The following is a 27,915-nucleotide window of genomic DNA, read 5'->3' as shown; positions in this document are numbered from 1 at the left end:
CTTCTTTTAGGCGGACTCGGGAGGTGGTGGCTCAAGCTTCGGAAGCCCTTTCGGGAATCCCCTATCCATGTCTACACCCGGGAATCGTCGTTCCTTACAAGACGTAGATGCACTCGGTCTCTTTCTCCAAGGGAAATCCAGTGGACGACATTTATCGCGGTGCATATCCGACGATGTCCGACGTCGGAGTACAGCCTCTCTCATCTCTTCCTCTACATATCAACTCAACCATAATCTTTCATCAACAGGTATGTGTATTTTATTTATTTTATAAGGGGGTTAGAAGACCAAGTGGAATTGATTCTAATTATTAGTTATTGAAAGGCGCACAGTCGTCATCCTTAAATAAATGACAGGGAATTATAAAAATTGTAGGCACTCATATCTTGTTCAGTCTCGCATTCTCCTCAAACTGTACACAATCCCCATTCCCACTGATGATTTTTTTAAGGTTCACAATGTACGTTTATGTTATAGTCTGACATTTTTTATTAGAGTACAAATTCCAAAAAATTATCAGTTTCTGACGATAATTTTAAACAATTGATTTTTCAAATAACTAATTGTACTGTATTTAACTTGGCTGAAATTTAAATCCAGTTGGTACAGTGGGTCTTATAAATGTGTATATGTAGTAAGTAAACATATTTTTTTTTAAATCAAAAAAATGAAAAAATCACAATTTATTTTCTTAATTCATATACAAACAGCCATTTTCATTGACATATATTTGAGTCAATTAATAGCCTATTTTTCAAATTTTTGAGAGGATTTCAGATACCCAAGTTTTTAGCTATAGTTTAGAATCTTTATTTGATTAAAGATAATTATTTTGATCCCTATTCGCCCTCTTTCAAATAAAATTTGTCTACAAGTCCTACTGTCATTGCAATTTGCGACACATCCAAAGAGATAACAAGAAATATAGATTGACGATAACTCAATTTTGAGAAAAATCATTATCTAATATCATTTTTCAAATATGTTAGAAAATTACAAGATATTTTTGTTTCAGTACATGAATTATTTGTTGATTGAGTCTGCTAGTCTAAGACGCCTAAATATAAATGCCCAACGGCTTCTTTTTTAATGCCGATTTTCAGAAGTAGTGTTTATGTTAACATTAAGGATAATAGTGTTGGTTTTTTATGTGTTGTGCGTTTCGTAATGATGATGAATTAGTATAAACAGTTATGAGTTAGGTACCAACTAAAAACTATCATGTGTATGGATCTCATACCTACAATGGTTGTGAGTTGTACTTTTATCATTGAATGTATAATTGCCACTTTCATAGAACAAATCAAAGAGTTTCCGGTAATTGTTAGTCATTGAAAAAACACGACTTTTATACACACAATATTTGTGTATTGTAGTGTTAGTACTCGGTCCACACGGGCGTCCGCAGGATTATAATTGAGTGGAGCTTGGTTTAAAAAATTTTGAAAAAAAAATTCAGACTGAATTTTTCTTTAGAACCAATCTAGATCGATTATTTTTTATAACCGATCGAGAACAAATTTTTCTTTAGGACAAATCCAGATCGATTTTTGTGTAAGACGACTGATCCACATCGACTTATGTGTAATATCGATCCACATCGATTTTTGTGTAACACTGATCTAGACCGAACTTTTGAAAAAGAACTCTCAAAATCGACTTTTTGTAACAACGATCCAGACCCAAAATTTTCTTTGGATGAATCTAAATTGATTTTTTTGTAAGACCGATCCAGAACGTATTTTTCTTTGGGACCGATACAAATAGATTTCTCTGCAAGATCGAGCTTTTCTTTGGGAAAGATGTAGATCGATTTTATTTTTTTGTAAACAATCCAGTTTTTCTTAGGAAACGATCTATATCAATTTTTTTGTAAGATATATTCCTACCAGATTTTTCATTGGAACAATCTAGATCGATTTTTTTGAAAGACAGATCCTAACCAATTTTTTTTTATGCGAACATTCTATATCGATTTTTTTTAATAGAACGAATGAGTTCGATCCATTAAAAATCATAACAGTCTAAGACCGGTCTGAGATGTTCAAACCGAAACCCAACACAAATATATATGTATTCCTTTGGTCTTTTATATGTAGATACATTACAAATGGATATATTGTCATCGTTTCATTAATGAAAGAAAAAAACATGACTAAGTGCATTGACTCTCTAGTTTCTATCATCAATATGTCTTCATTGTTCAATATGTTATTTAAAGCAATACACATAATTTGTATCTTTAAAGATAATTATGTGCTCGGAGTGGGAATTTAATCCTTATATCATTTCTTGCTGAAGAAACACTTTATGTATTGTACATATAGCTTTACAGATTATCTATCTATGTACATTTATTTCAATTGAGATACATATATGAGACTTCAACATAAAAACAATCTTGAAAAAAAATCAAGACAATACAAATCTAGAATTTTCCTTAATACATACACCCCAATAGACTACTAATAAGAGTCAATTATAGGCTTATTACTCAAATTTGTGGGATGAGTTGATATACTCAAGAACTTTAGCTTGTAGTTTGGGATCTTTATTTGATTTAAGAAACTTATATTGGCCCCGATATGACCTCTTTCTAATTAAATCTATCAATTTATCATTCTTTTGTTGTGACTTTCAATTTTGCCTACTACTTTAAGAGCAATTTTTGACCCATCCAAGAGAGTAATAACAACAATTTGTAAATATAAATTGACGATCATTCGTATAATAATAATTCGTAAATGTAATCCGACCTCAAGTTTACATATGTAAAAGGGTCAAATGAATGAAGTCAAAGAAGAATATTAAAGTATGTAAATGTAGATTGTAATAAAATTTATTTCATCATATGAAAATAGATTGAATACTGACAAATTGATTTGAAAGAAAGAAATGAAGGAATTAGATATCATGATTACTATCCTATAATTGTTTGTCATCGGCTCACAAGAAGTCACAAAGGCTGAGGGATTCTTATTAATTACTTAGGGGGGTATACATGTTATTATTACATACATTCTATAAAGGACATTGTGTTTAGACGTTTACATCATAATTAATATTACATATTAACAGTAGCCGGAGTTTTTTGGCAATTATTGTGTGAGATGAAAAATTTAAAAGCTCAAACATGATAGCAGAGATGGGATGTAACAAAATAAAGAAAAAAACAGAAGGGGAGGATGATCCAGCTATATGACATATGGAATTCAAGGAAATTGGGGTAGAAAGTTTGTATTTGGTGAGGATGCATTATTCCAAAGAGATGACGGATCAGGAAGAGTGGAGAATGGATTCGATTGATTGAACACTTTAGGTCCATCATCTGAGCCATTTGAAAAAGCTGAGTCAGTGGACTCATAGCCTCCTTCTAGGATTTCTTCACTCCACCCATAGGGGCCAATACCCAACACTTCCTTGCTCCATCCCTTATAGGAGGAGTCTGTTCGTCGAAGACTATTGAAAACAGAGTATTTATCGCCTCCATTGACACTGATAGTATGATTATAATTGTTGCTATTGTTAACAAGATTGCTCCTATCGTTGGACTCGTCTTCGTTCACAGAGACGTCACTGCTACCTGAATGAATGGACTCTGTTGAGTAGACGGAAGAGAGTCGTCGTCGGGGTCGTGGACGAGCCACGATTTCATCCGAGATATTCGAACCACTGCAAATGGAGTTTTTCTTAGAGCGAGGAGGAGCGTTGAGGACGGGTAATGGAGAGTTGGAGTACGTGCTTGAGTCAATGCTTCCAAAGGAGGAAGCAGACGAAGACGTGGAGAGTTGTCGTTGGTAGTTATTCGGATTCGGAATGCTGATGGAGCCTAGATCCATGATTTCGTTATTGACGTTGAGGATTTTAATATGAATTTTTGTTCTTTAAACACCTGATGAGCAGTTATAAGGGGACTAAGTGATAATTAAAGTTTCTCCTCTTATATACGTCCGCTTTTTTATGTGGGGGGGAGAAAAAAACTGCGTATGCTGCACGGGATTGATGTGATTAACTCGCACTTTCTGAGGAAATTCGCAAAATCGTTTCTTGTATATAATATGTACAATATATATATCAACGTAATTTAAAAATAATACAACAGGAACAACGTACTATAAGATAACTTTAAATGATTGAAATCCTTGAAATTCTTTTTTTATTGTTATTTATGTTTTGTATATTTTTTTTGATCTTGTTGACTTCTCAAAATTCAAAAAGGTACTGACTGACTTATGATTGTGACTTGAAGCAGCATCAACGCACCACGGAGGCCCACTTACTTCTTTTTTTCTTAAACTTTTTTTATAAAAATAAAACAGAACCTACACGCCGCCATTGGTATACCACTCCCGGTTGTAGTACTTGCACGCTTTAATTGAAGGAAAATGACTTCTTAATATAAGAGGAGGCTTTCATTTAATTGTTCGCAGAGTCATAGAGTAAAATCATTATAGAGTACTTGGGGGAAAAAATGATGGATTAATTGATTGAATAACCATTCAAATTACAGGAGTATATAAATGAGAGAATTCTTATATTTTGCCTGAAATTACGCAATAAACTGTTTTGAATGAAATGTTTGATTTTTGTTCTGTTTGCGCATTTTTTTTCCTTTTGACGTAGGTAGGCTCAGGCATAGTACATACTATAATTGATTAATACTATACAATATTTAACAAACTCTATTTCTAATTAATATTAATATAATAATAATTACATGTATACCTAAAAGATTAAAGTCTTCAAAGTTCCACAGATACAAAACATATTCATAGAATACTCAATTGCAAATTAGTTAAATGAGTGCAAACGGCCATATGTTGCTCATTCTACCTACATATGATAAGAAAACTGAGTGAAAATCCTCATCTAAGAAATGAGTTTTTTTGCCCCGTAAAAAAGAGAGTAAAACTCCATAGAAATCCATCATCGTAATTATCCTCAGGTGGTGTTAAAGAGTCTGCCTTGTTGCCTCAATACAGATGTTTGATTCTTCGCTAATAATAACTATTATACAATAGGTGAAGGATTTACGGATCTGCAACTTCAAAATTATGGAAAGTTAAATTGGTAAAACGAATCCATCCATATTGTTTCCTTTGGTTAGTGAAGTTTCCGTTGTAAGAATGAAATTTTATACTCGAATAACTAATGTCATAAATCACGCCTACTGCAAATTGACTCTATATGTATACCCATTTGACTTATTTTGCATGAAAACGTAGTCAATTAAATTTGTCATAAATTACATCATATTTAAAGGAGACACCTTCAGATGGGCTCAAAATTGATATTTTTAAAACATAAAATGTAAAAAATTCCAATACATCTTGACTAAAATCATATCAAATGGCTTAAATAATAAAAAATACTTCACATCTGCCTTCAATACCAATGAAAAACAATGATATTTGAATTATATCAAAGTAAAATGTACTGAAAATCCCTAAACATGGCTAGATTTGTAAAAATTATTACTTTTTTTTTATCTATTAGTGTCGATAAAGATTGGATAAATATGGAAAAATATCTTACTCTTTCTATTTTAATAGTTAATTCTAAACTTACAATTCGAAAATAAGATAGTTAAACGATGTAATAATATATTTTAACATATTATAGGATCTGATATATAATAAAACTAGGCAATCGAGGGATCTTTTTTGATAGAGAGTAAGGCTCAAGTCCTATTATTTCTTGATCTTATTTTGACATCCTTCATATGAATGAAAGATGAGGTTTTATATCTATAAAACTTGGTTGTTTAGGCGCCTAAGATGGAGGACATCACATGAAAAGGCTTTAGGCATATAACTAAATGTATTTTGTTAAATAGAGCATTTAGATATTAAATAAAAAGTGTTCATTTCTTGTGATATATTTACATAAAATATGTATGAACAACTTTCAATTAATAATCTCCTAATTTCATACTTGGATAAGTTATGCAAAATCAAAAGAAATTATACAAGCATAGTTATTACAGTTATTCTTTGGGAAAAACCAGTAGTAGATTTCTGATACTCCGATTTCCCAGGTAATTAATTTGCAGGGGCTTCGGCAGGGGATGGGCTGGAGGGGATGTTGCCTTCTTCCCAAAAAAAGATATTTTTTTACAAGAAAATTTAATTTTCCATGAATAGCTATTGAATTTAGGAAAAAAAAATTTAAAAATTTAAAACCAAGTCCTCCCACCTGTAAAAAAATATATATATATATATAATCCTCTGGACGCCCCTGTTTTAAATATTTTGACTGTAAGCATGGAGTAAATATTATCTACATATTGCGTTGTCTATAAATAAGACAATTTGGAGAAATGCGTAGCCCCTTGAATAGGTATGGAAGGTGACCTCCATGGAATTCCATTTGAACTACGTAGAAGATAGAAAGTAAATATACAACGAAGACGTGCCACTACAATAATATGTAGAAACGGAGTAAAAATACACACTTGGTTTTGAGAAAAACTTCACTACGCAAGGCATATATCAACATGAGTCATTATTCCGCAGAAAATGATTTGATATCTAGTACTACTCCTAATACAAGTCAAGTATAAAGAACATGCAATAAATAATACCCTTTAATGAGTCTGCATAATTTAGTTACTATGACATGGTTACGGATATACAAACCAAAACAAGAAAATAGCACAAAGAATACCACAAAGTCTGCCATTTTAAAACTACGAATGATTATCTATGGACCAAGTAGTAATGTGCATAATTATTAGTGTTGAGAGTCAGTCCGAGAGCAATTTTATTCTTTATTGTCCGATTAGGACTGAAATTTAATCGTTTTTAAATCATGGACCGATTTGTTTGTTATCCATTTATGAACCCTTTCCAGGATAATGAGTTTTACAAATATGATCTATGGAACATATTTAATTACATTTGACGTCATGTACAGCTCAATTTTGTAACATAGATGATGTAGTCAAAAATTTATTTTTAGAAAAGATTTAGACCCAATTTTTTTCGTGAGACTGGTCCGGACCGAACATCTTTCAAATGACAAACTTGGTTCGGTACATTAAAAATCATAACAGTTTCAAACTGGTCTAGGGTTTTCAGTATTATGTATTTATTAGTGTTGCGTCGGGAAGAAAAAAACCGTCTGGATCGGTCTTTATGAAAAATAGTATAGATCAGTCACATTAAAAATTCCTTCTAGATTGACTCTATAGATGAGTTGTTGATGACGTCTTTTATTTTCAAAATGGAGACCATTGGTAAAATAAGATCACATCAATTTAAATGTGCTATATACCATTTTAAGTGGGCCGTACTAACTTGGTCTTTTTAAAGAAGTTTGATATATAAAGGTTTAATTTAAAATTCCTTCTAGACTATATCTATAGATCAATATTACATAATGTGTTTTTCAAAATCGTGAACATTGGTACAGTAACGTCACATGAAGATAAATGTGATATTTAGCGTTATCATTTTTAAAATAACGAACTAATGGTTCTTTAAAGAAGTTCAATCTGGACCAGTTTATTTTAAAATTCGTTCAAAACTGACTCAATTGATAAATTGTTGATACAGTCATGTGGGTTTTAAAATCGTCAACATCGACCTACAATTACATAATATGAAGTTAAACGTCTTGCATATTTGTATGTACAACTCATAAATCCTAGACCATTCCGAGACCGTTGTGGTTTTTAGTGGACTGAGGTATTTTGGTCCTTTCAATAAGTTCAGCTTGGACCGGTTTCAAATAAAAATTTTGCTCCAGATCGACACTAAAGAAAAATTGTGTCTGGATCGGTGTTACAAAAAGTTAGTTCTAGAATGTCTCCAAATATACATATATCAAAAAATTCCAAAAAAACAAGACAACCCCCTCCCAAAAAAAAAAAAAAAAAATGTAATCTTGCGGATGTCCCTTATCAGTCCAAAGATTGAGGCCAAAAAAAGTATGTCCACTATTTTTATGCGATCTAAGATGGGTGTCTGGATCGAAAGATTGGTTCAAATCGTGTAATAAAAAAATCCTTAAACCCGAACCAGAAAAAGTAGCAACACTAATAAACATATTGCATCGATCTACATGTGTATGTAATAATGATCAAAAAATCACTTCACGATGACAGATTTTCTGCTAAAGCAATGCCATTACAAAACAAATTGATAAGGAAGTCCATTCAATTATGTATTTATAAAGTATGTAAGGAATTAGGCCTACAAGAACTTGAATGCTAAATATGTAATATATATGTACAATGTACAGACAGTTTATACATATATTAATCTGTTATTTGGAGATTTTTATTTTCACATATTATAAGTTAAGGGATGGAAGGGAAATAAAGAGATCTCCATCTTGTGGAGTTGTTTTGAACTAAATATATATAAATATTATATAATTTGCATCTCAATATGTAAAATTTACCAAAAAAAAAAAAAAAAAAAAAAATCCTGTGGACGCCCCTGAACAGAGTTGCTAGATTGGCCTTTTTTTAAGCAGTTTGACTTAAAAATTTAGATTTGCCCTAAATTTGAAATAAATATCTATAAAATAGTTTTGTTTTATACAGCAATGTTTCATCAAATTTAATTTAATAGGTTCTGTGGTACATTCAACTATTTCAAGGGGCAATTAAGAGGTTGGATATCCCTGATGTATACTACCATTCTATATATATATATACACTATCCTATAGTTTTGTCTAAAACCATTTAAAAGTCAAAAATTTAAAAATACAAAAATCTATGCGTAAAAAAAGAGTTTTTACCAAAATTAAAGATAATTAAATATTTCAAAAAAGGTGGTTTGTTATATTAAATAATAATTAGTATTATTATTCAAGACTTCCCTGATAGGGTATACTGCATATAATTATTTTTGACTAAAAATTCATATCTAAAATGATGGCATTAACGTTCCTTTAAATACACTTACAGGGGCGTATTTTTCAGGATTTTTGTTTTTCAATAATTTTTTTAGGGGGGGACTTAAGTATTTGGCAGGGTAATTTATGTATAAGGCAATGCGACTGCTATAAACGACTTCAATAACAATTTAGTATAATACTAGAACCGGCTTTTGTACATTGTAACTTATGTATCTAGCCGGAGTGGGACACTTCCATACGACTCTGCACTAGGGTAAAAAAAAATTTAATTTATTTTCTAAGAAAAAACTCATTGATTGTATAAAGAAAAATATACCAGTGACAATGTGTACAAAAGACTAATCAATTGCATTCAGCTGTTAACTATGGTATATCTAATTCAAACTCGGGATTTAAAAGTTTGATGGTTTTTTTATACAGATATGCAACATTTTGAAATAAACTCATAGAGGTCAAAATAATTAACTTTACCGTCACTAGGAAAACAATTTATTTTCGTACACACAGAATGACTCAGCATTCTGCATTCAACATTTGGTACTCGTCGTTTTCTCCCTTTTCTCTTTTTTTAATAGGTAGGATTGGCCAAACACAGAAGCTGTATTAATTCTCTGTCCCCCAAGGTTAATAGAAATACAAGGATGTAGTATAACGCGTTTACGACTTATGTTTAACTTCCCCCACGTTTTTTAATAGCAACACCATAGAGTATGATTGGTTGCATGTTTTTTTCAAAACCAGTCTGTCTTGCCCAGCAGTCGGTACGGTATATCAAATAAAAAAAATCTAGGAATAGTGACGCCATAGAGTATGATTGGTTGCGTGTTTCGTCAAAATCTGTCTGTGTTGCACAGCAGTTGGCACGATACATCAAACTAAAAATTATAGCAAGCCCGATTCTATGATAGTCTAACCTTGTATTTCTATTAACCTTGTGTCTACCTAACTAAGATAAATAAAAATTATTATCCCTTCTATATTACTGTTTCGTTATGGGGACGGCCTTGTAAATTACCATTTTAAATGCGTCAAACCCCGGGTATACTACCATAGAGCTTTTTTACAGAAGTGATAAAGTACATCATAATTAAAGGAGACGCCATCAAAGGGCTCAAAGTTGATACTTTTACTTGCATAAAATTGACAAATTTCCCATAAACCTTTATTAAACTCCATGAAATGTCTTCAACAATCAAAAAATTAATTTAAAACCAGTCTTAAAAACTAATTGATGCCCATGTTAAACAATGAGATTTGAATATTCAAAGTAATTTGTACTGAAAATCCTTATAAAATGTCTGCATTTGAACAATTTTAATTTTTTTGGATCGATTAAGGACAAGAAGAATAAGATAATTTTTCGTTTGACATTAAGGCTTAAGTCCTTTTATTTGTTGGTCCCTTTTTAATATCCTTAATATTAATAAAAAAATGGGTTTTATTGCTATTAAACTGCGTATAAAACTAGGATTATATATTCATTTTTATTTTAGTGGAGAGGGGCTTAGTTTTTGTAATTAAATTTCAATAATTACATTTTTGCTCTCCTATATAATTTTATAGAAATAAAAAAATGACACCTAATTCCGAACTTGGGGGAGGGGGGGCTAAAGCTCAACCAGTCAACCCCTGCAGATTTCCTTGTTTAGGCCTCCAAAAAGACTGACATGAACTATACTGACGTCACTTCTATAGCTAACAACAATAGTACTTACCTATGTACATCCATTTATAATTATCTCATGATTTTGAGCGGGTATACAATGAGTATTATAATTAGGTAATGCCTTGGAACACCTTCTATTTTTTACCCATGAATATATTATACATATTTAAAATAGGCACTGATTATACAGCAATACGGAAATATAATTTGTCTATTTTTGAGTGGTAGGGGTGAGACAGAGAATGAGTGGAGTATGTAAAAAAGTTACGGAAGGAATATTTCAAATATGTATACAATGCAGCTCAAAAAAGAAGAAGAGCTTCATTTGTTTATATCTCAATTTACAAGGAGGAATAAAGTTTCATTGTATTTTTAAAATAAAGAGTCATGTACGTATGAAGGATCTGATTCTTTCGGGAGATTTTTATGATGTTATTTTTTTATCTTTGTTTGCAAAATAAGAGATGTATGTAGAGAGGACTAAGCTTAATTTGAAGGCATGGAAAAAATTGGCATTGTAATTTTCGATATTAATAAAGCAAAGTTTATCGGTATGTATGAAAACCCGTCACGGTGTGCACTGTATAGAGTGTTTCCTGATATATATCATATACCAATACAGTACAAGGAAAAAAGGGAGTACAATTTCCATGACCACTTTATAAAAGGAATTAAATCTCTTTGGTGTTCGGCTCAACTCTAATTAAAAAGGAAAAGAAGAGGGAAGTACTTTATTTAATTTTTTTTTAAATTCTGCTATTTTTTTATTATCTCATGCTCATATAAATATAGTTTTATTCTTGAGGAGAGAATGTATAAGTATTGAGTGTGTAGCTACGTGTGAGTGTGCTCATAAAAAACGGAGAGTAACACCCAAAAATTGTTGGAGAGTTATCTTCAAAATTATTTAAACCAAATTCGTATGTTTGACGATGCCTAATGACTCCGAGCAATGATGGCCAGTGCTGTATCAGTCCTTATTTATTCGGTTCAGCCCAGTCTGAGAACTGGTCCTTCGGACTGTCAGTACGAAAACTGAACTAAAATTGATTGGAGTGAGAGTGAACTAGACGGAAATGTCGGACACCACAATAATGGCGTGTATTACCGTTAATGTAAAGCAAGATACTTTATTTGGAAGAACACTTTTATGTATGTTAGACCTCTTTAATGTTGAAATTTGTCATCAAACATATATACACTGATACCATTCTCATTTACACGGTCTTAACATACTTAATATACCATTTAATCTGATTTTGGATATTGTCTACACCTACTTCCAGATATTCATGACTGATGTTATTCAAAAGCTGTTGTAAATAAGTTAAATTTTTCTCAAATACTACTACCATATTCTAGAAACTGTTATTAGCTTTCTTTTGGTACTACTTTCAATGCTATAGCATCAACCTCTGGAAAGTTACAATGAAAACAAGGCCATACATGATATCCCCAATTTGGTAGGGTTTGAAAAAGTCAATTATAAGATTACATGTCTCATGAGTAGATTTGTGTAGTTTGTAATAAAAAAACTTCATTCAAATATTAGAAAAGGAAAAACGTTGTTGCGTGCTCTATTTCTTCTTTTTTGTTCATCATTTAAAGTCGTCCTCATGTTAATCTTCTCCCTCTGAATTATGCATTATTGCCTATCTTTGCTGTAAATTGTTTTAAAAATGCATTATAAAATAAATATTTATGAACTTAAATATAATTACAATATTTTCCCTGCACTAATGCAGAAATTTATTTTATCCCTCATAATCATATAACAGGTAGCTGTAATTCAAGTCTATCATATGTCTTCTCTTAGTACTTTTTATGTTCATTACAAATTACTCAACTCTACTCATGAGGCAGGTATGGCCAAGGTCCAATATCAAAGTTACTGTTATATTTTGGATAGTAGGAATAATATCAGTTTCCATAATTTTGACGTACAAAGAGTAATTTGTAGAGGTCTAATAGATTGTATTTGGATATGAAGAACCAAAAATTAAATTAAATGAATAATACATTTCCTCACTCTCAAGGAAGAAACTTTCTAAAGGAAAAGAAATGAAGAGAAAATATTAGTGAAAGAATATACATAGATTGTAATAATGACTTATATTTTTTTTTCAAGGACAAACCACTTTTTCCTGCAAAATTTATATGTATACTAGATTTCTATCAAATCCATATTATGTATGTAGTAATAAAGGACCAGGATCCCTCCTTCTAAGTCGGTGGTTATCATCCTTTTGGTTCCCAATAACTACGGGTGTACTGATGCATCGGAACCGGCTCAATAATGTGGATTCCATTTATACTTGTGCTTACTTATTTATATATATTATTAAGCAAAATAAGCTCTAATTTTTTTATTTCAAATTGTCAACCAATAAGAAGAAATGAGGTATCATATTAATGACTAACCTAGGTTTAAGACTAGGGGCTCCTACATATAGGAGCCCTGGATAAAATTATTTTTTCTTTGATTTTTATTTTAACATATAATAAGTAGAATAATAGTCGACCTATATGAAAAAATTTAGATCTAACCTTTGAAAATAAAAGTCTATTAATCTGTGCGGTCAACATATATGAGCTAACCAGGAATACATTGACTCATGAGGACGGAGAGGAACCAATGTTTTAAATGATTTGAATTTCAAATATTTTTTTAAAACAAATCATGATTATAATTGATATTTATACATGTCTTTTTTTGTGAAGCCCTGATTAATAAAAAGTTTGACATTAAAAGAACCCTTTCCGTTAGAAAAGGGGTTCTTAACCTTTGCAAACTAAAGGCACACTTGTGATTATCAAATCCTTTCCGAGGCGCAGCTTCCCAAATAAGTGAGTAAAAAAACCTAACATGTCTATACAACAAATAATAAACTAGGCTGTAGATATGTGTTGTGCCACTGTCTGCTGTAATAACCAATATATTCTGATTACCCTTCGTTAGACACTTGGACTTGCCTCTGGGAAATAATGAGATCAAGTTGTAGTGAGATGAATGAGAATCTGACCTGACACGCATACTAATGATAATTGGTCTGGAAAAAAAAACAGCTTTTCAAGTCGCAACTACAAAAATTTGCTCCCTCTTTCATTATCATATTTTTTTCATCCCTGTTTAAACTTCAAATTGTCAGGGAGACCACTTTAATTGTAGGCTTTTTTTTTTAACATACTGGCGGGACATATATTATGCATCACAGTCTATTAAAGTAATATAATAAATTTCCAATTCTTTTTTTTCCAAGATGTAAGTTTTTATGTTGACGCACTATGTACATATGTATTTACATACTATTTAGGACTTGTAGGTATTATTATGTAGAAGCCATAGTACATTTTAAGAGGTGGGAAATGAGTCGTTGATTCGCAAGTTTGCAATACACACATACATATTGTTTGCTGTTAGCAATAAAGGGCGTTCCTTACCTTAGCTTATATAGCTTGAAAAATACTCATACATATATTCCTACTCTCCTTTAGGTATTCGCCCTTTAAGTGTGTTTGAATTAATATGCGCATAAGTTTGTGTTTGCTTGTATATAATATGGAAAAATCATTGTACTAAAATATACTATATCTGTATTTGTTCATACATTAGAATGTACTGACTTCGGGTTAATAATTTCCTCTCCGTGCACAAGTATATTTTCTTCTGGTTACATTACAAAAACTAAGTAAAGACAAAGTCAATTGCATCTTAGGTCATTTGTGACATGCTACAGCAGATTTTCCTTTGGAATAAATTGGATTTTTGTGTCGAAAATGCATATTTTTCAGCCTCTCTTACCCCTGTTCCAAATATGATGTTATGAGCAAAAAATTTACATGTGAGTAGTGTGGTAACAGTACTTATTTAGGACTGATGACTACAGTCCCGTCCAATCTAGCCTTAGTCCGGTTCAAATCGGTATATTAGTCCTGAAACTGATACAGTTCGGATCTTGATATAGTAACTCAATTATAGTTCTTCTTTTTTTTAAATTAGTTCTAGTAAATGTTATATTTGATAAAAACAGGGAAACTGCTAATCATAGAGGACATATGGAACCCATTCAGTTATCAAAAACGAGGGCACAACATTGTTAACTGATAAACTGAATACTAATAAATCTAAAAAGTATAATTTTTTATGCATACGTATATTTGGATCGGTGGTGGTCCAAGAGGCTTAAAACTGGTTAATTTTGAACCTTGAATACACATTTTTCCCGAACTAAAATGGTCTGTATCACGCCAAAAATTGTCTGAGAGGCCTCAAACTTTGCCACAGTAAGTTTTTGATTGTCCAAACAGAAACTGTCTTCGTGGAGGGGAAGTAAAATATCAACCTGAAACATATATGTATAAAATGTATGTACATTTAAGAAAAAGGCTATGATTTTTTTTTTTTTCAAGCAAAAGAATCCTTTTTAATTAATATATCCAAGGTTCATTTAAAATATTTTTTAACAATACTTACATATGTACAAATGGAGTTAAATAGTCTTATTTCGTTCATGTGTTTTGAACAAATTATTTATATTGTACTATCAATTAGAAAAACGAAATGCAATTACTTATAAGTAGTTCGTAAATAAATGTTGAGAACAATGAAAACGTAGAGCTATTAGGGAAAACCTATCTAGAGATGTTCAAAGCTATCTGGCTACCTCCAATTCCGGATCTAAAATGAGGTCAGGGACATTCACAGGATTATATTTCTTTCCCAAAAAATTTAAAAATTAAATTTCAAATATTAAATTTTTTTGCCAAAAATTAAAAAAATCCGTAGCTATTCTCAAAAAATTAAATTTTTGTAAAAAAATTTCAAAAATCTATAGCTATTCTCAAAAACTTAAATTTTATCAAAAATACACAGCCCTTCACAATAAAACAAATTTCAAATATTAATTTTTTGGGGAAAAAATTTCAAAACCGCCAGCTGTTAAGAAATAATAAAAATTTTAGAAATAAATTCAAATATTAAATTTTTAGAAAAAACATTTCAAAAATTTATAACTAGTCTCAAAAAATTAATTTTTTTCAAAAATACACAAAAACTGGAATTTCAAATATTAAAATTTTTTGAAAAAAATCTCAAAATTGAATTTCAAATATGAAATTTATTGAATAAAAATTTCCAAAATCCACAGCTATCCACAGAAAGTTAAATGTTTTGGGAAAAAAATTTGTAAAATTAAATTAAATATTTTGGATAAAACAATTGGAAAATTAAATTAAGTTTCTTTCAAAAAGAAAATTCGTAATTTTGAGGGCCAAAGCCCCTCCATCCTATACCCTGCAGAGCCCCCTGCTGGCGCGGCAAAACTGTGGAATAGGGTGTGGGGGGGAGTATTGTATTCTTCTTCTGACTTTTTTATCAAGTTCATAATGTAATGCGCATAATAACTGAACAAGACCGTTAATGTCCATAATAACGGAAAAAGATCGTTAATGGGTAAAATCCTTGAAGTCATAAATTTCATATTATATTCTGAGACCCTTTCCAGAGACATAAATTGACGCTTGGCCCATGAGATATCAACAGGGCTTGATTTAGAGTCAACACCCTTCGTAAATTCATATACTACAATCTGGGACGCCATCCACTGTAACCCCAGTTGAGATACCGGTCCACGGGTTGTATTGTGTGCCAACGCGACTAACAAACACGTTGGAACCCACCGCCAATTCATTGAATATAATCAGAGACGGCATCCACTATGGTACAGATAAATATCAGGCCCCATAGGTTGTTTTGCGTGCCAGCGCGACCATTAAACGGGTTGGAACCCCGTCAATTTATGTAATATCATAAGAGACGCTATACACTATAGACATGGTTTATATCCTGGACCACGGGTTGTCTTGCATTCCAAGTTATTATGCACATTAACGGTCTTGTTCAGTTATTTCAAATTAGCAGTCTTGTTCAGTTATTATGCACATTAACTTTTTTTTTTTTTTGCGTATTAACAGATTTCTTACTTTAACTGCAACATATATGTACATAAAAGGTCAATGTCGATTATAGGTATGTGAATCCTTCAAGGAATGGCACTTGATAAGGTATAATTAGTACTCTCCTTAGAATAATCATAATGAGAAATGCCTCTCCATGAATGAAATACAAAATATGGTAACTCTATGCACTCATTAATAGTAGTGATGCGACTCGGTCCGAGATCGATTTCTTTTTCAATTAGGTCTTTTTCAAGACCAAAATATAAGTCGAGAATTTCAGTGCTGTCAAATCGTGGACTGATCCATTCCAAACTCATATCTGCATATTATATTCATAAAAAATAGTTAAAAATCAAAATAATACACTAAAAACAAGTAAAACAAAACAATTGAATTTGAAAAATTAGAGGTATTTTCACTTCTTCAATGGGACGATGTTGAGTCTTCTCAAAAAAAAATCCTTTCTCCTTCCATATTTCATGTACTCTCATAGGAAAGTATTATCTAATCAACTGCATAACTTTATATTCTTCATTTTACTTGCCCTAAAGTATGTAGTTCAATGATATTTCACGAGCTCTATGTATATCTTGGATTACTACATTCTTCTTACTTACAAGTATCAGGTTTTCTTTAAAATGCAGAGCAGGTTCATCCCGATCTTCGCTTATCGTCTCATCTCGTGCAGACCTAAATTGAACGTCCATGCTTTTTTTTCTAATTCCAATATATCCAAAAACCACGACGCCGACGCCCTAAATTCCTAAGTTTTGATGAACTCAGAATAATCATGCAATTGATCTTCTATTATTCCACAATCAAAGGAGTATTCTTTGTTTTTCACCGGCTTCCTGAAAATTTGACTAACTATCAACTCATTTGGGTTTTTTTTTTTTTTTGTGCATCTTTTTTTGAAAAAAGGTTCCAAGATACAATGCAAGTAACACGGATGCACGTCAGCGACAATTCAACTATCGAATTACCGAACTAGACTCTTTACTTTTTACTAGAAATATTTTCGTCATTGTGGCAAATTATGCAGCAGAGCTAAATAATTAATATGTGAAATTTAATTATTTGTGAAGAGCCGTACATTTTTATATTCTTTCTCCGAAAAATTTAATATTTTAATTTTTTTGTGATTAGCTGTTGATTTTTTATTTTATTTTCAAAATATAATATATATTTGAAATTAAATTCTTTAAATTTTTTTCCAAAATTTGTACTATTTGACATTTCATTTATGAAGGGTTTTTCAAAAAATTTAACTATTCAATTGTTTATCTTTACAATAAATTTTTTGTGAGTAGCAATGGATTTTTGAAATAAACTTTCAAAAAACTTTTTAATTTATTTTCAACACACCTGGTAAAGAATTGATTTAGTTTGGGACCAAACATATTAAAAGGATTTCTGTATACCAAAATCTATCACTAATAAATAGTCCAGATCAAACAACATCAAATGGATTCGTGAGATACAAAGGGATGATTTGGATGATGATGGAATAAAATATTATTGTAATGTTTATGAATATACCGTAGAGATAAGATAATATTTTTTTTATATATACAAAAATTTCGTAATATATGAATATTATTTTGAAGGTGAGGGGGATTGGAGATGAGATGAGAGAACAAACAATCCCATTTCCATAGAGAGGAGTTAAATACTATATACAAAACATCAGAGAGAGAGGGAGAGTGAGTGAAGAACAAAGTCAACACTCCTCTGAGCTTCATCATCCCAAATGACCTTAGGAAGTCAATGTAGTCATAAAGGAAAGTGATAAAAAATAATGAAGCCATGGTTTAACAAAAGTGTTACTAGTCCTTTACGCAGTAGTGTCCGGCTAATTAACTAATTTGTTATTCTTAATAGAAAATGTAATATATGAAATTTAATTTAATTTCTCCAATTTTTTACCATAATTTTAATTGTGTGAAAAAATTTATAAAACTTTATATTGGAATTTAATTTCAGAAATTATTTTCCAAAAATGTCATTTTTGTCTGAAAATTTCTGTATTTTTGTAATTGTTTTGCGAAAAATTAAGTTTTTTAGGGATAGCTTTGTATTTTTGAAATTATGCTTGAAAAATTTTTGTTTTGTGAATAGCTATGGATTTTTTAAAATTTTCCTCCGAAAAATTTAAATTTGAAATAGATTTTCGATTTTTTTCCCCTAAAAAGTTCATATTTTGTGAACAGCTCTGTGTTAAAATTTAGTTTTTTCAAAATAGCTATCAATTTATTAATTTTTTTCCAAAAAATTTAATTCTTTTTGAAAGCTGTGGATTTTTGAAATCGTTTTTAATCAAATTAAATATTTGAAATTAAGTTTTTCAATTTTTTTGGAAAAAAAAAATTTGGGAGTTAATTGCCCGACAGGATTTGAAGTATGTTGGCGTGATGCACAGAGATCCCTGATAGCTCTTTTTAGTTGGGTTCCCTTTGAAGCTTTTAGTTCCTCTCAAAATTGACCGTACTATTGCCTACTATAAAATTACGTTTCCTATTGTTAAAATTTCTGTATAAGTTGTTGCATGAAGCAGGGAGCACTTCTCCCTGCATAGAGTATATTAGAGTAGAGGAGGAGAGAAAAAACAAAAAAAGGAAGAGAAGAGGAAAAAAATGGAGGGAAAAAAGGGGGAACAAAGAAAAAAAATAACAAAATTTAGACTCATTTACATATAATGAATTAATTGATTCGTTGCATGTTTGTAAAAATAGATATATATATTTTTTAATCCATACCAAATGTTTTTAATAATAATAAAAATAAAGGCATTATTGACATGTTAAGTAAAGATGCAATTAAATGGATCATAACTTATAAAATATGGAGCAACCAACATGTGGAGAACGGCCTGTACCTATGTAGATCGCAGGAGAATGATGATCTGTAAAAGAATGAAAATGATTTAAAAACAGTACCAACTGTTTATCCTTTGAATAAAAAGACTGTGTGTTTTATCTACAAAAGTCGCATCCCTGTAACTTACATACTGGCATTGTAGGAATGCGACTTTTGTAGATAATAAATATAGATTTTTTTTTTAAATTAAATAAGGAAAAAGCAGTAGGTACTTTTTTTCTTTTTTTAAATGATGTTCATTCATGTTGTGGTGAGAACTAATAAAAAACAACTCCCACCTATATTTATTATTGATACAAAACAAAATCTTAGTACCTTCTATAATGATATGGGATCATTCATGTGGCTCATCTGGCAACCCACGGATCTACTCTGAGACCCCCTCCCCTGTGGTACTTTCTGATAATTGAATTTCTATTTCCTTTAAACCTCAACGCTGTCAATTATAGTGAGGTAATTAAGACACTGTACCCGTTTTCTGTTTGTAGGGAAGGGAGTTTGAACAGCACCATCACATTTTTTGGTACATAAAATTTAAATTAAATAAATGAAAATTTCAGGCCTTTTTGATTGATATATTGCCTTAAAATGACAAATTGTTTGAACCACTTCAAATGTTAGTCTATGGGTTGAATATTATTGTAGTTTTAATACTCAAAGAACCATAAACTGCAATAAAAACATATGCTCTACATATTTTGTTAAAATGTATAAATTGTATTGAAATTAAAGCAGTACATATCTCTGTCACTATTTCATTGGCTCAAATAATAAAACACTAATTTGATAAAAATTGTGCAATAAATGATATTCAAAATCATTTGAACATATTTTTGCATATCTTAAATTATTAAAAAGGTGGAACATGCATTTAAATTGTAGATTAAGGTTCACTGAACATAAATAAAACATAATTTGACCTATAGCTTTTGAAATGATAATAATCGCTTAAAAATGGAGAGTTTTGGGCACGAAATTGACTTTGAAAAAAAAAAAAATTATTTGAGAGCCATGCAATTTTGCCTTGGTATGCTTTTATGAATTGACTCGAGCATTAAATTATTATTATTATTTTTTTTTAATCTAAAAAATCAAAAAAATCACACCATACATTTAAATTGTAGATAAATGTTCATTGAAAATTAATACACTGACATTTAACCCGTAGATTTAAATGTGAAAAAAAATACGATTAGGCATTAATAAATAGTCCATTTTGACCACAAAAAGAATCATTTTTTCATAGGGTCAGAACTTTTAAAACAAAGTGGCAAAACACGCCTGTTAGCTTGAGTAGATTCCTGGTAGCACTGATATTTTTTCCCTACACAAGAGCACTTTATCAATTTCCTTTATGCTGTATTTAACTTTTTCTTCCCTATGCAGAGTTTACCTTGTTGATTCTAGTAGAAGGGTAAATTCAATGGGGCTACGTAAAGCATTATAATAAAGTACCGAAACCCGACCGTTAGCTGGAGGAAATAATGGTGCAGCGGCTTAACATTTTATCGCAAGATGTCGCTGTCCATAGGTATGACGTAAATTGGGGTAAATAATGAAGAGGGACAAAGCAGTAATTTTAGAGTGTGAGGCTTCACACTCTAAAATTACTGTGGGAAAGAAGAAATTATATTTTTCTTTTGTTTTTCCTTTTTTGAATATCCCACTTAAGAGAATTGGAATTTTCAATTATACATGGAAGACATACATACAAATAAAATTAATAGTATTATGATAAATATATATTTTAAGATACAATTACTGATTTCAATCATTGTGACAGCTGTGAACTTTGACTCGAGACTTGAATTTGGCTCTATAACTAAGTTTTGTCCTACTAAGCGACCTCCAATGACCATTTTCTTAAAATTAAAAACTATAAACAAAAGCATTACTCCTAATTATACCTCCAAATAATATCTAAACAATACTTCTAGCGGACAAAAATAAGTTTCTGGGTACTTATTTTCCACATAAATTTATAATTCTAATTTTAAAATAAATTTTTTGGGAAAAACATGTGAAACAATAAATTAAATTTCAAATATTAAATTTTTTTATTAAAAAATATATATCTATTTAGGGGGGATAAAGCCCCTGTAACCCACCCACTGCGGACAATCCAGGTCTGTTATGAGCACACACGAATTTGGGGGAAAATGTTTTACAATTTGAACTGTCTCTAGCATAAAACTATTTTTGCATTCATGCACAAAAATTACTTCAAAAACAAATTATTTTATTGCGTTAATTATACACATATATACGCAATAGTTTTTTAAATATTTATCTATTCATATGATAATTATCAATTGACGTCATTGGGTTTTGCGGTGAGAAAATACATGGAAATGCCTACAGAGAATCTGAGGAAAGAATGCTGATTGAAATAATAATTAATCAAAAAACATGTACCTCAAAATATCTTCACTCATTTACAAACCTTTCATCAAAATAATGACTAGGGAAGGAACATATTTTTAAATGCTAGGAGAATAAAACTGTAATATTTATTTACAAAAATCCCATTCCTAACAATAATACGAGTCAAAGGATGTTCATTGAGCAAGTAGATAATTTTATACCTATCAGGAAAAAAAAAATAGAAATGTAATTTTTTGAAGAAAAAAAAGATTTTACTATTACATTTTTTGGAATTTTTTTTTCTAAAATCTACAGCTATTAACAAAAAATGTTTCAAAAGCTTACAGCTTTTCACAAAAAAAATTTCAATAATTTAATATAAATTATACAATTTTGGGAGAAAAATTTCAAAAATTGATAGATATTCACAGAAAATTAAATTTTTCGGGGAAAAAAAATTGAAAAATTAAATTTCATATATTAAATTATTTGAAAAAAAAAAATCGATTACTAAATTTTCTAGTGAATAGGAAAAATTCCTTAATTTAGGTGAGCTACAGACCCTCCAAACCACCCGTTGTGGACGTACCTGCTGTCGCATCTATCCTTAGAGCCTCTTTAGGCATGATAACTTATTTTTTAAATGTTCGAAATATGAAGTCTTTAGTGTATCAAAATGTTCCTTTTAGTCTAATTTGCTCGTTGGAACATGGGTCCTTTCCGAGAATAGGGTCGTTGACCTACCTCTAAATACTGTTCAAAATTAGCCAATGGTATTTATAGACTAGAAATAACATTTTGAGATATTAAGGATTTCATATTTCGAACATTTAAAAAATCAGCTTCATTTATAATCTTTCAATTCCAATAAATAGATTAGTATAACATATTATCTCTAATAATAAAAGGATTTGTTGGTATAAATATCCATTTAATCATTTGATCCCATTATTTCAGTACTTTGCTCAATCAATAAACCTTAGGTAATTTTAAAATTTCATTTTTCTCATCGTATCCATGATGAACTAAACCTTTATTAATAGATGGGTTGTATTTTGGGTAATGTTCAAATATTTGTAGGGCTCATTATAGTATTGTAACAATTGTATTGGAAATATTAAGACTAAGATACTTTGCTAATTGACTAAAATGAGTATGCATAAAAAAGTAGAGCTTTTGTTGCCTTATGATGATTGGATATTCATACACTTAATTCATTTCATGGAGTACATACTTTCGAAAAGACATCCCATGAATATTTTAATTTATTCATAATCCACCTTTTGAGTCTTCATTGATTGAAGGACTAAAATATATTTTAGCGTCTTTATATTACAGGACACGCCTCGCTGACACAAAAATATACAGTGTTATTGTTGTCAGCTGTCAATGTTTCTGCTTCTTTTCTTCTAATTTGTTTGAGAAACGCTGATTAATTGAATTAGAATCATCTCCTTTTAAGCTGTGATCGCTTCCTATCAATTATTGAATAATAATGAAACATATTTGGGGATAATAGGCCAACTGCCAACGGCCTCTGGGCTATTTATGTTCGGAAAAAAGGTTGTAATATAAAATAAATGTTTTTTATTACCTTTTTTTAACCTTTAGAGTCCATTTTCCTTACTTGTGTCGTTATTTAGTTAGTTTGATGAAGTTTTATCATAAATTAATTTCTAAATAAATCCTTTTTCTGGAAAAAGTAAAATTTATTTCTTCAAAATGCCTCCATTTGTATTCAATGAACCTGTATCTAAAATTTAAAGATATGGTATTATAAATATAAAAAAGGATACTCTCTAAAGAAATAGGTCTTTCAAAATTTCTCGTGATGAAATAAAGTCAGCTGAAGGGTGAGAATAATACGTATAAAATTTGAAATAGAGAATAGTAGAAAGAAAAACGATAGTAGGTATTTGATAGTGTCTATAGGCCAATGAGGTAGTCAGTTCCACTTTGCTTGTTGCTCAACCGAAAATTCACATTTTTTATCAAAAAGCCCTTTATTATTTTTGAGAAAGATTGAAATAGTCTCAATGATATTACTTTGTTAAATTCACCTCATATCATAGTCGGAAAAATGTCAGTTCCATCGGAAAATTTAAAACAAATTTTCAACACCCCAAAGAAAAATTCTGACCCTACCTATTTTTATGATTACCTCATTTGCAAAGGAGGACTAAAATTAATGAGTAGGACTTACTAATTGGCTCTAGAGGTAGGTACATATATATGTTGAAAGAAGTATCCATTTAGTTTTATATTTAGCGAATTGGCAAATTTTTAATCAAATTTCCAATTAAAAGGAGATATTATGTACTTACGAGGCCGTTGATGGGTTGTTAGTTAAACATTAGGCACTCTGTGAGTAGATATTTCTTTTCTAAATACCTACATACCTATAATGAAGGTATATTCCCTCCAATTATTTATGTAAGTATAGTATATCAAGTCAAACAAAGAATACTTTATTCTCCGAGGAAAATAATATCCGTATAATAAATTATTCAATCACGGTTTAATTTAACAATCATTTTTGGTATAAAGAAATTCATGTGCTATCCATTAAGAGTTTGTTTTTAAAACGAGTTTAAGTGCATATTTTTGAGGAAATTATGGGTCTTTGTAAATTTGAGTTTATAATGCATTTGAGAAATACTGGAACTTAACATTTTGATTTTAAATATTTGTATGTGTGAGATTGTAAATCATAACATTTTCTCTATGTAAAAAAAAGCAAAAAACAAAACGAAAATTAACAAAGTAAGTCGGACAATTTGAAGAAAGTTTAAGAGGACAACAGCTTAGCTGTCATGACGTTTCATTAGCTGAAACTGGTAATGAAGTAAATAAATACAAGTTAGTCCGTTGTCGATCCATCATTCTACTCTGACTCTAACCCTTATATTTAACTTGCCAACAAATCTTCAGCGTTACTCTACGTCATTCATGAGCACTCACACTTTATACCTGGATTGTGAAGTCAGATCATTTTTTTTGAGGGACTCCAACTACACTATTTGAAATCATTTGACTCTTACTTTTTGAAATTATTCAACTCCGAAATAAATAATATTTAACGGAAGGACAATATGTAAAAAAAAAAACCAGATTTTGAAGATAAACTATAGTCCGAATGTGCGTAAAAGGTGTTTATGACGTCATAAAGTACTGAAATTGTAGATGTACTATGTCCTTCTTTTTTAACCTTTCTTAAGCCCTTTCAAATCCAACTAGTTATAATTGCACAAATGTAATTTCGACTTTTACTACATAAAATTCTACGTCTACATTCGACTCTGAGATATGGTAAAAATGTGTAAATCCATCAACTCCGATTCCACAAGCCTGTTTTAACTTTCAATCTTCTCTAATCAAGAATGCAAGGGGAACAAAAACAGTTTTAGAAATTTTTACAACACTTTTCAAGTTGCCGACCAAAAAAATCTTTGCACCCCAAGAAATGCTAAGGTTTTACAAGCATATTTATATATGTATTTGCACTCTCATTAAAAAAATGTATGAAACATGTACATGAACCAAACCTGAGCGATGTAGCATCGTGCTAATTAAATCAATATACGAATGGAGCGTCAATAGTTTTTATTAGTTCCAATTTGAGTTGTGTTAGCCCTTATTTATTCGATCCAGTCCAGTCATATTAGTCCTTGGGATCGGCCCATAAGATCCTCTGTATTTTGGACTATCAGTACTTGAACTGATTAAAAAAATTAATTAATATAGTTCAAGAAACAAACTTTTTACGTTTTAGGACTGATATGTAGAACGGAACTGAACCGGACTGAACTAGACGGGACTACAGTCTCCAGTCCTAAATAAAGACCAATACAACACTATTTAAAAGTATATAATCACTATTAGTTTTTCCAATTTGAAGGTCGACCTTATACTTAACATATACGTAAAGCAAAAAAAAAAAAAAAAAAAATGTCAATCCTCATTGTTGGGAAAATATGATGTTATAATTATTATCTAACAAAGAGTTACCCTCAAATGACCTTTGATAAGGGCTAATACTATGTACATTGTACATAGAGCACTAAACAAAGCCTGACATAGAAACTTTATAATAAGAATACATACTTACCTATGGATCCTTTGCCAAATTTTCTTAATTTCATAGTTGATGGTCACAGAACCTCATAACAACATTATCATATATGGAATGAACACCGCAGGTATAGTTCTTCGAGAGCTCTGTATACTCTTGAATAATCATAATAGCAATAATAACGTACCAATCAGTACCAATGATAAGAAAACGATTGACTACCTCACCATAAAATATCAATAGTCATCTCTCAAGGCTTTACAGAAATCAACTATAACTATTAATTAAATCACATTGGTTTTTGATATCCTTCTCAATCCAAATATGGAGAAATATAGGAGGGAAGTTGGGTTGATCCATTATGGGTGGCAATGATGTCCTAATTATGAGCCAAGAGTTCATGTCCCACAGCGAACAAATGGCTCCTGTGATGTAAAGCTATTACTTTTCTTTACTCTCTCGAACGATTGGATCACATGCACAGTTAGAGCCTACTTTTTACTATTTGAAATAAATAAATAGCCTCATTTATATGGTTAAAATCAAGCTGAAGAGCGTCAGAGCCTATTTATATTGATGACATCATAGTCACGCAACTTTTCATTGGTATTGTTTTTGAAAAAGCATGAAGGGCATCCATTGCAAGCGTCCCCTTTTTTAAAACAAGAATATAACAAAATTTATTTTTAAAAATAGGTTAATTTATAGTCTATAAAATGATAACATTTTACTTTTATCTCTGCCGAGATAAAGGGACTCTTGCGACAAATGTTCCCTTAGTTCCAACCCCATTGTCCATTGGTGAAGCATCTTCTGTTTCAAAAATGTTGAATAAAATTGAAATGGACTAATTTTGATCAAATTTTCTATATACATATGTTCAATTTCTGTTTATATTAAACAATTAGAGCATTTAATGTTACTATATAAAAACAGAGAAATTTAGACTATTGAAATGAATTTCTTAAATTCATTTTATTGTAAAAATTGGAAAATGCCATTATTTAAACAGAGTGGGAACCAAACATTTTCTATAGCATAACTAAATTACACAAAGCATGATTTTGATGGAATCATGAAAAGAAAACTCAAAACCAATTTTTGATATGTTTAAATTTTGTATTTAGCTATATCTTTATTCAATAGGTCCTCCTTCACAAGCAATAAAAGCCTCAACACGCCAGTAAACAGATAGGCAGCTCTTGAGGATAAAGGCCCTATCCATAGTACAGCACTCTGCCATGATGGCAGTTCAGAGCAAATCCAAATTTGGATGAGAGGTGTGGTAAACATCTTCTCCAAGACGCCTGAAGCTGCAAAGTTCAGAGGGTTGAGGTAAGGGCTGTAGGAAGGCCACATGGAGGCTGGCCAGAAACCAGAAATTTTGGTTATTCTTGGCTTTATGTGCCTTTAATGGAGTTTTTGATGCTATAGGCAGTCTGGATAGAGATGCCAACGATATTTGTGCTCTTTTGGGCACTAAAACTGGCGCAATCGCGTTGTCCTTTTTGATGTTGCTTATACATACTCTGTAATGAGGGGGATTTTTGTTCATTTCCTTCCTCTCACAGGTGCTGCTGATCTCATTAAACGTCATGACAGCTAAGCTGCTCTCTCCCAAAACATTATTCAAATTGTTTGGGCAGTTACGTTCATTTTCAGTTTCTATTGATTGTGTATGAGCTCTGAATTACGTGAATTTACATAAGGTGGTTTTCTCTTTTATAATTCAAAAACCATGTACATAAATTAATTTGAAAATTATTTAAGTGTCTTTTTAAATATCATTTTTCACGGGAATGCTTTTCAAGATGAAGGGACACTTTTGTTTTCAATATTACAACCATTGCATTCATATTATTATTGTTAAGATAATTACAGACATTTACTTCACCATACATCCATTTTATGTATAATATATATATATATATAGGAGGAATAAGGAAAAAAAAGACATAAGTTTTTATTTGAATGTCAAACTGATTGCAAAATCACAATTGTCATTTTAAAAGCTAAGGCCGATCCTTTTGTATCCATGGTTGTAGAAGTACGTACAATGTATATTATAAATACAATGTGAAACTTCACTTTAAATATAATACATATGTA

General features: G+C 30.7%; 1 protein-coding gene across 1 annotated transcript in view; it reads left to right on the top strand.

Moving 5' to 3' along the window:
- The window catches only part of dop (microtubule-associated serine/threonine (MAST) protein kinase dop), a 398,456-nt gene that overhangs the window by 181,725 nt on the left and 188,816 nt on the right, over positions 1 to 27,915 (top strand). The window contains 1 exon segment of the mRNA XM_071890282.1: positions 11 to 248. Coding sequence (XP_071746383.1) covers positions 11 to 248 — 238 coding nt within the window.

Source organism: Lepeophtheirus salmonis, chromosome 8 (genome assembly GCF_016086655.4).
Source record: "Lepeophtheirus salmonis chromosome 8, UVic_Lsal_1.4, whole genome shotgun sequence".
Lineage (NCBI taxonomy): Eukaryota > Metazoa > Arthropoda > Copepoda > Siphonostomatoida > Caligidae > Lepeophtheirus > Lepeophtheirus salmonis.
This window is presented reverse-complemented; position numbering and strand designations above follow the sequence as displayed.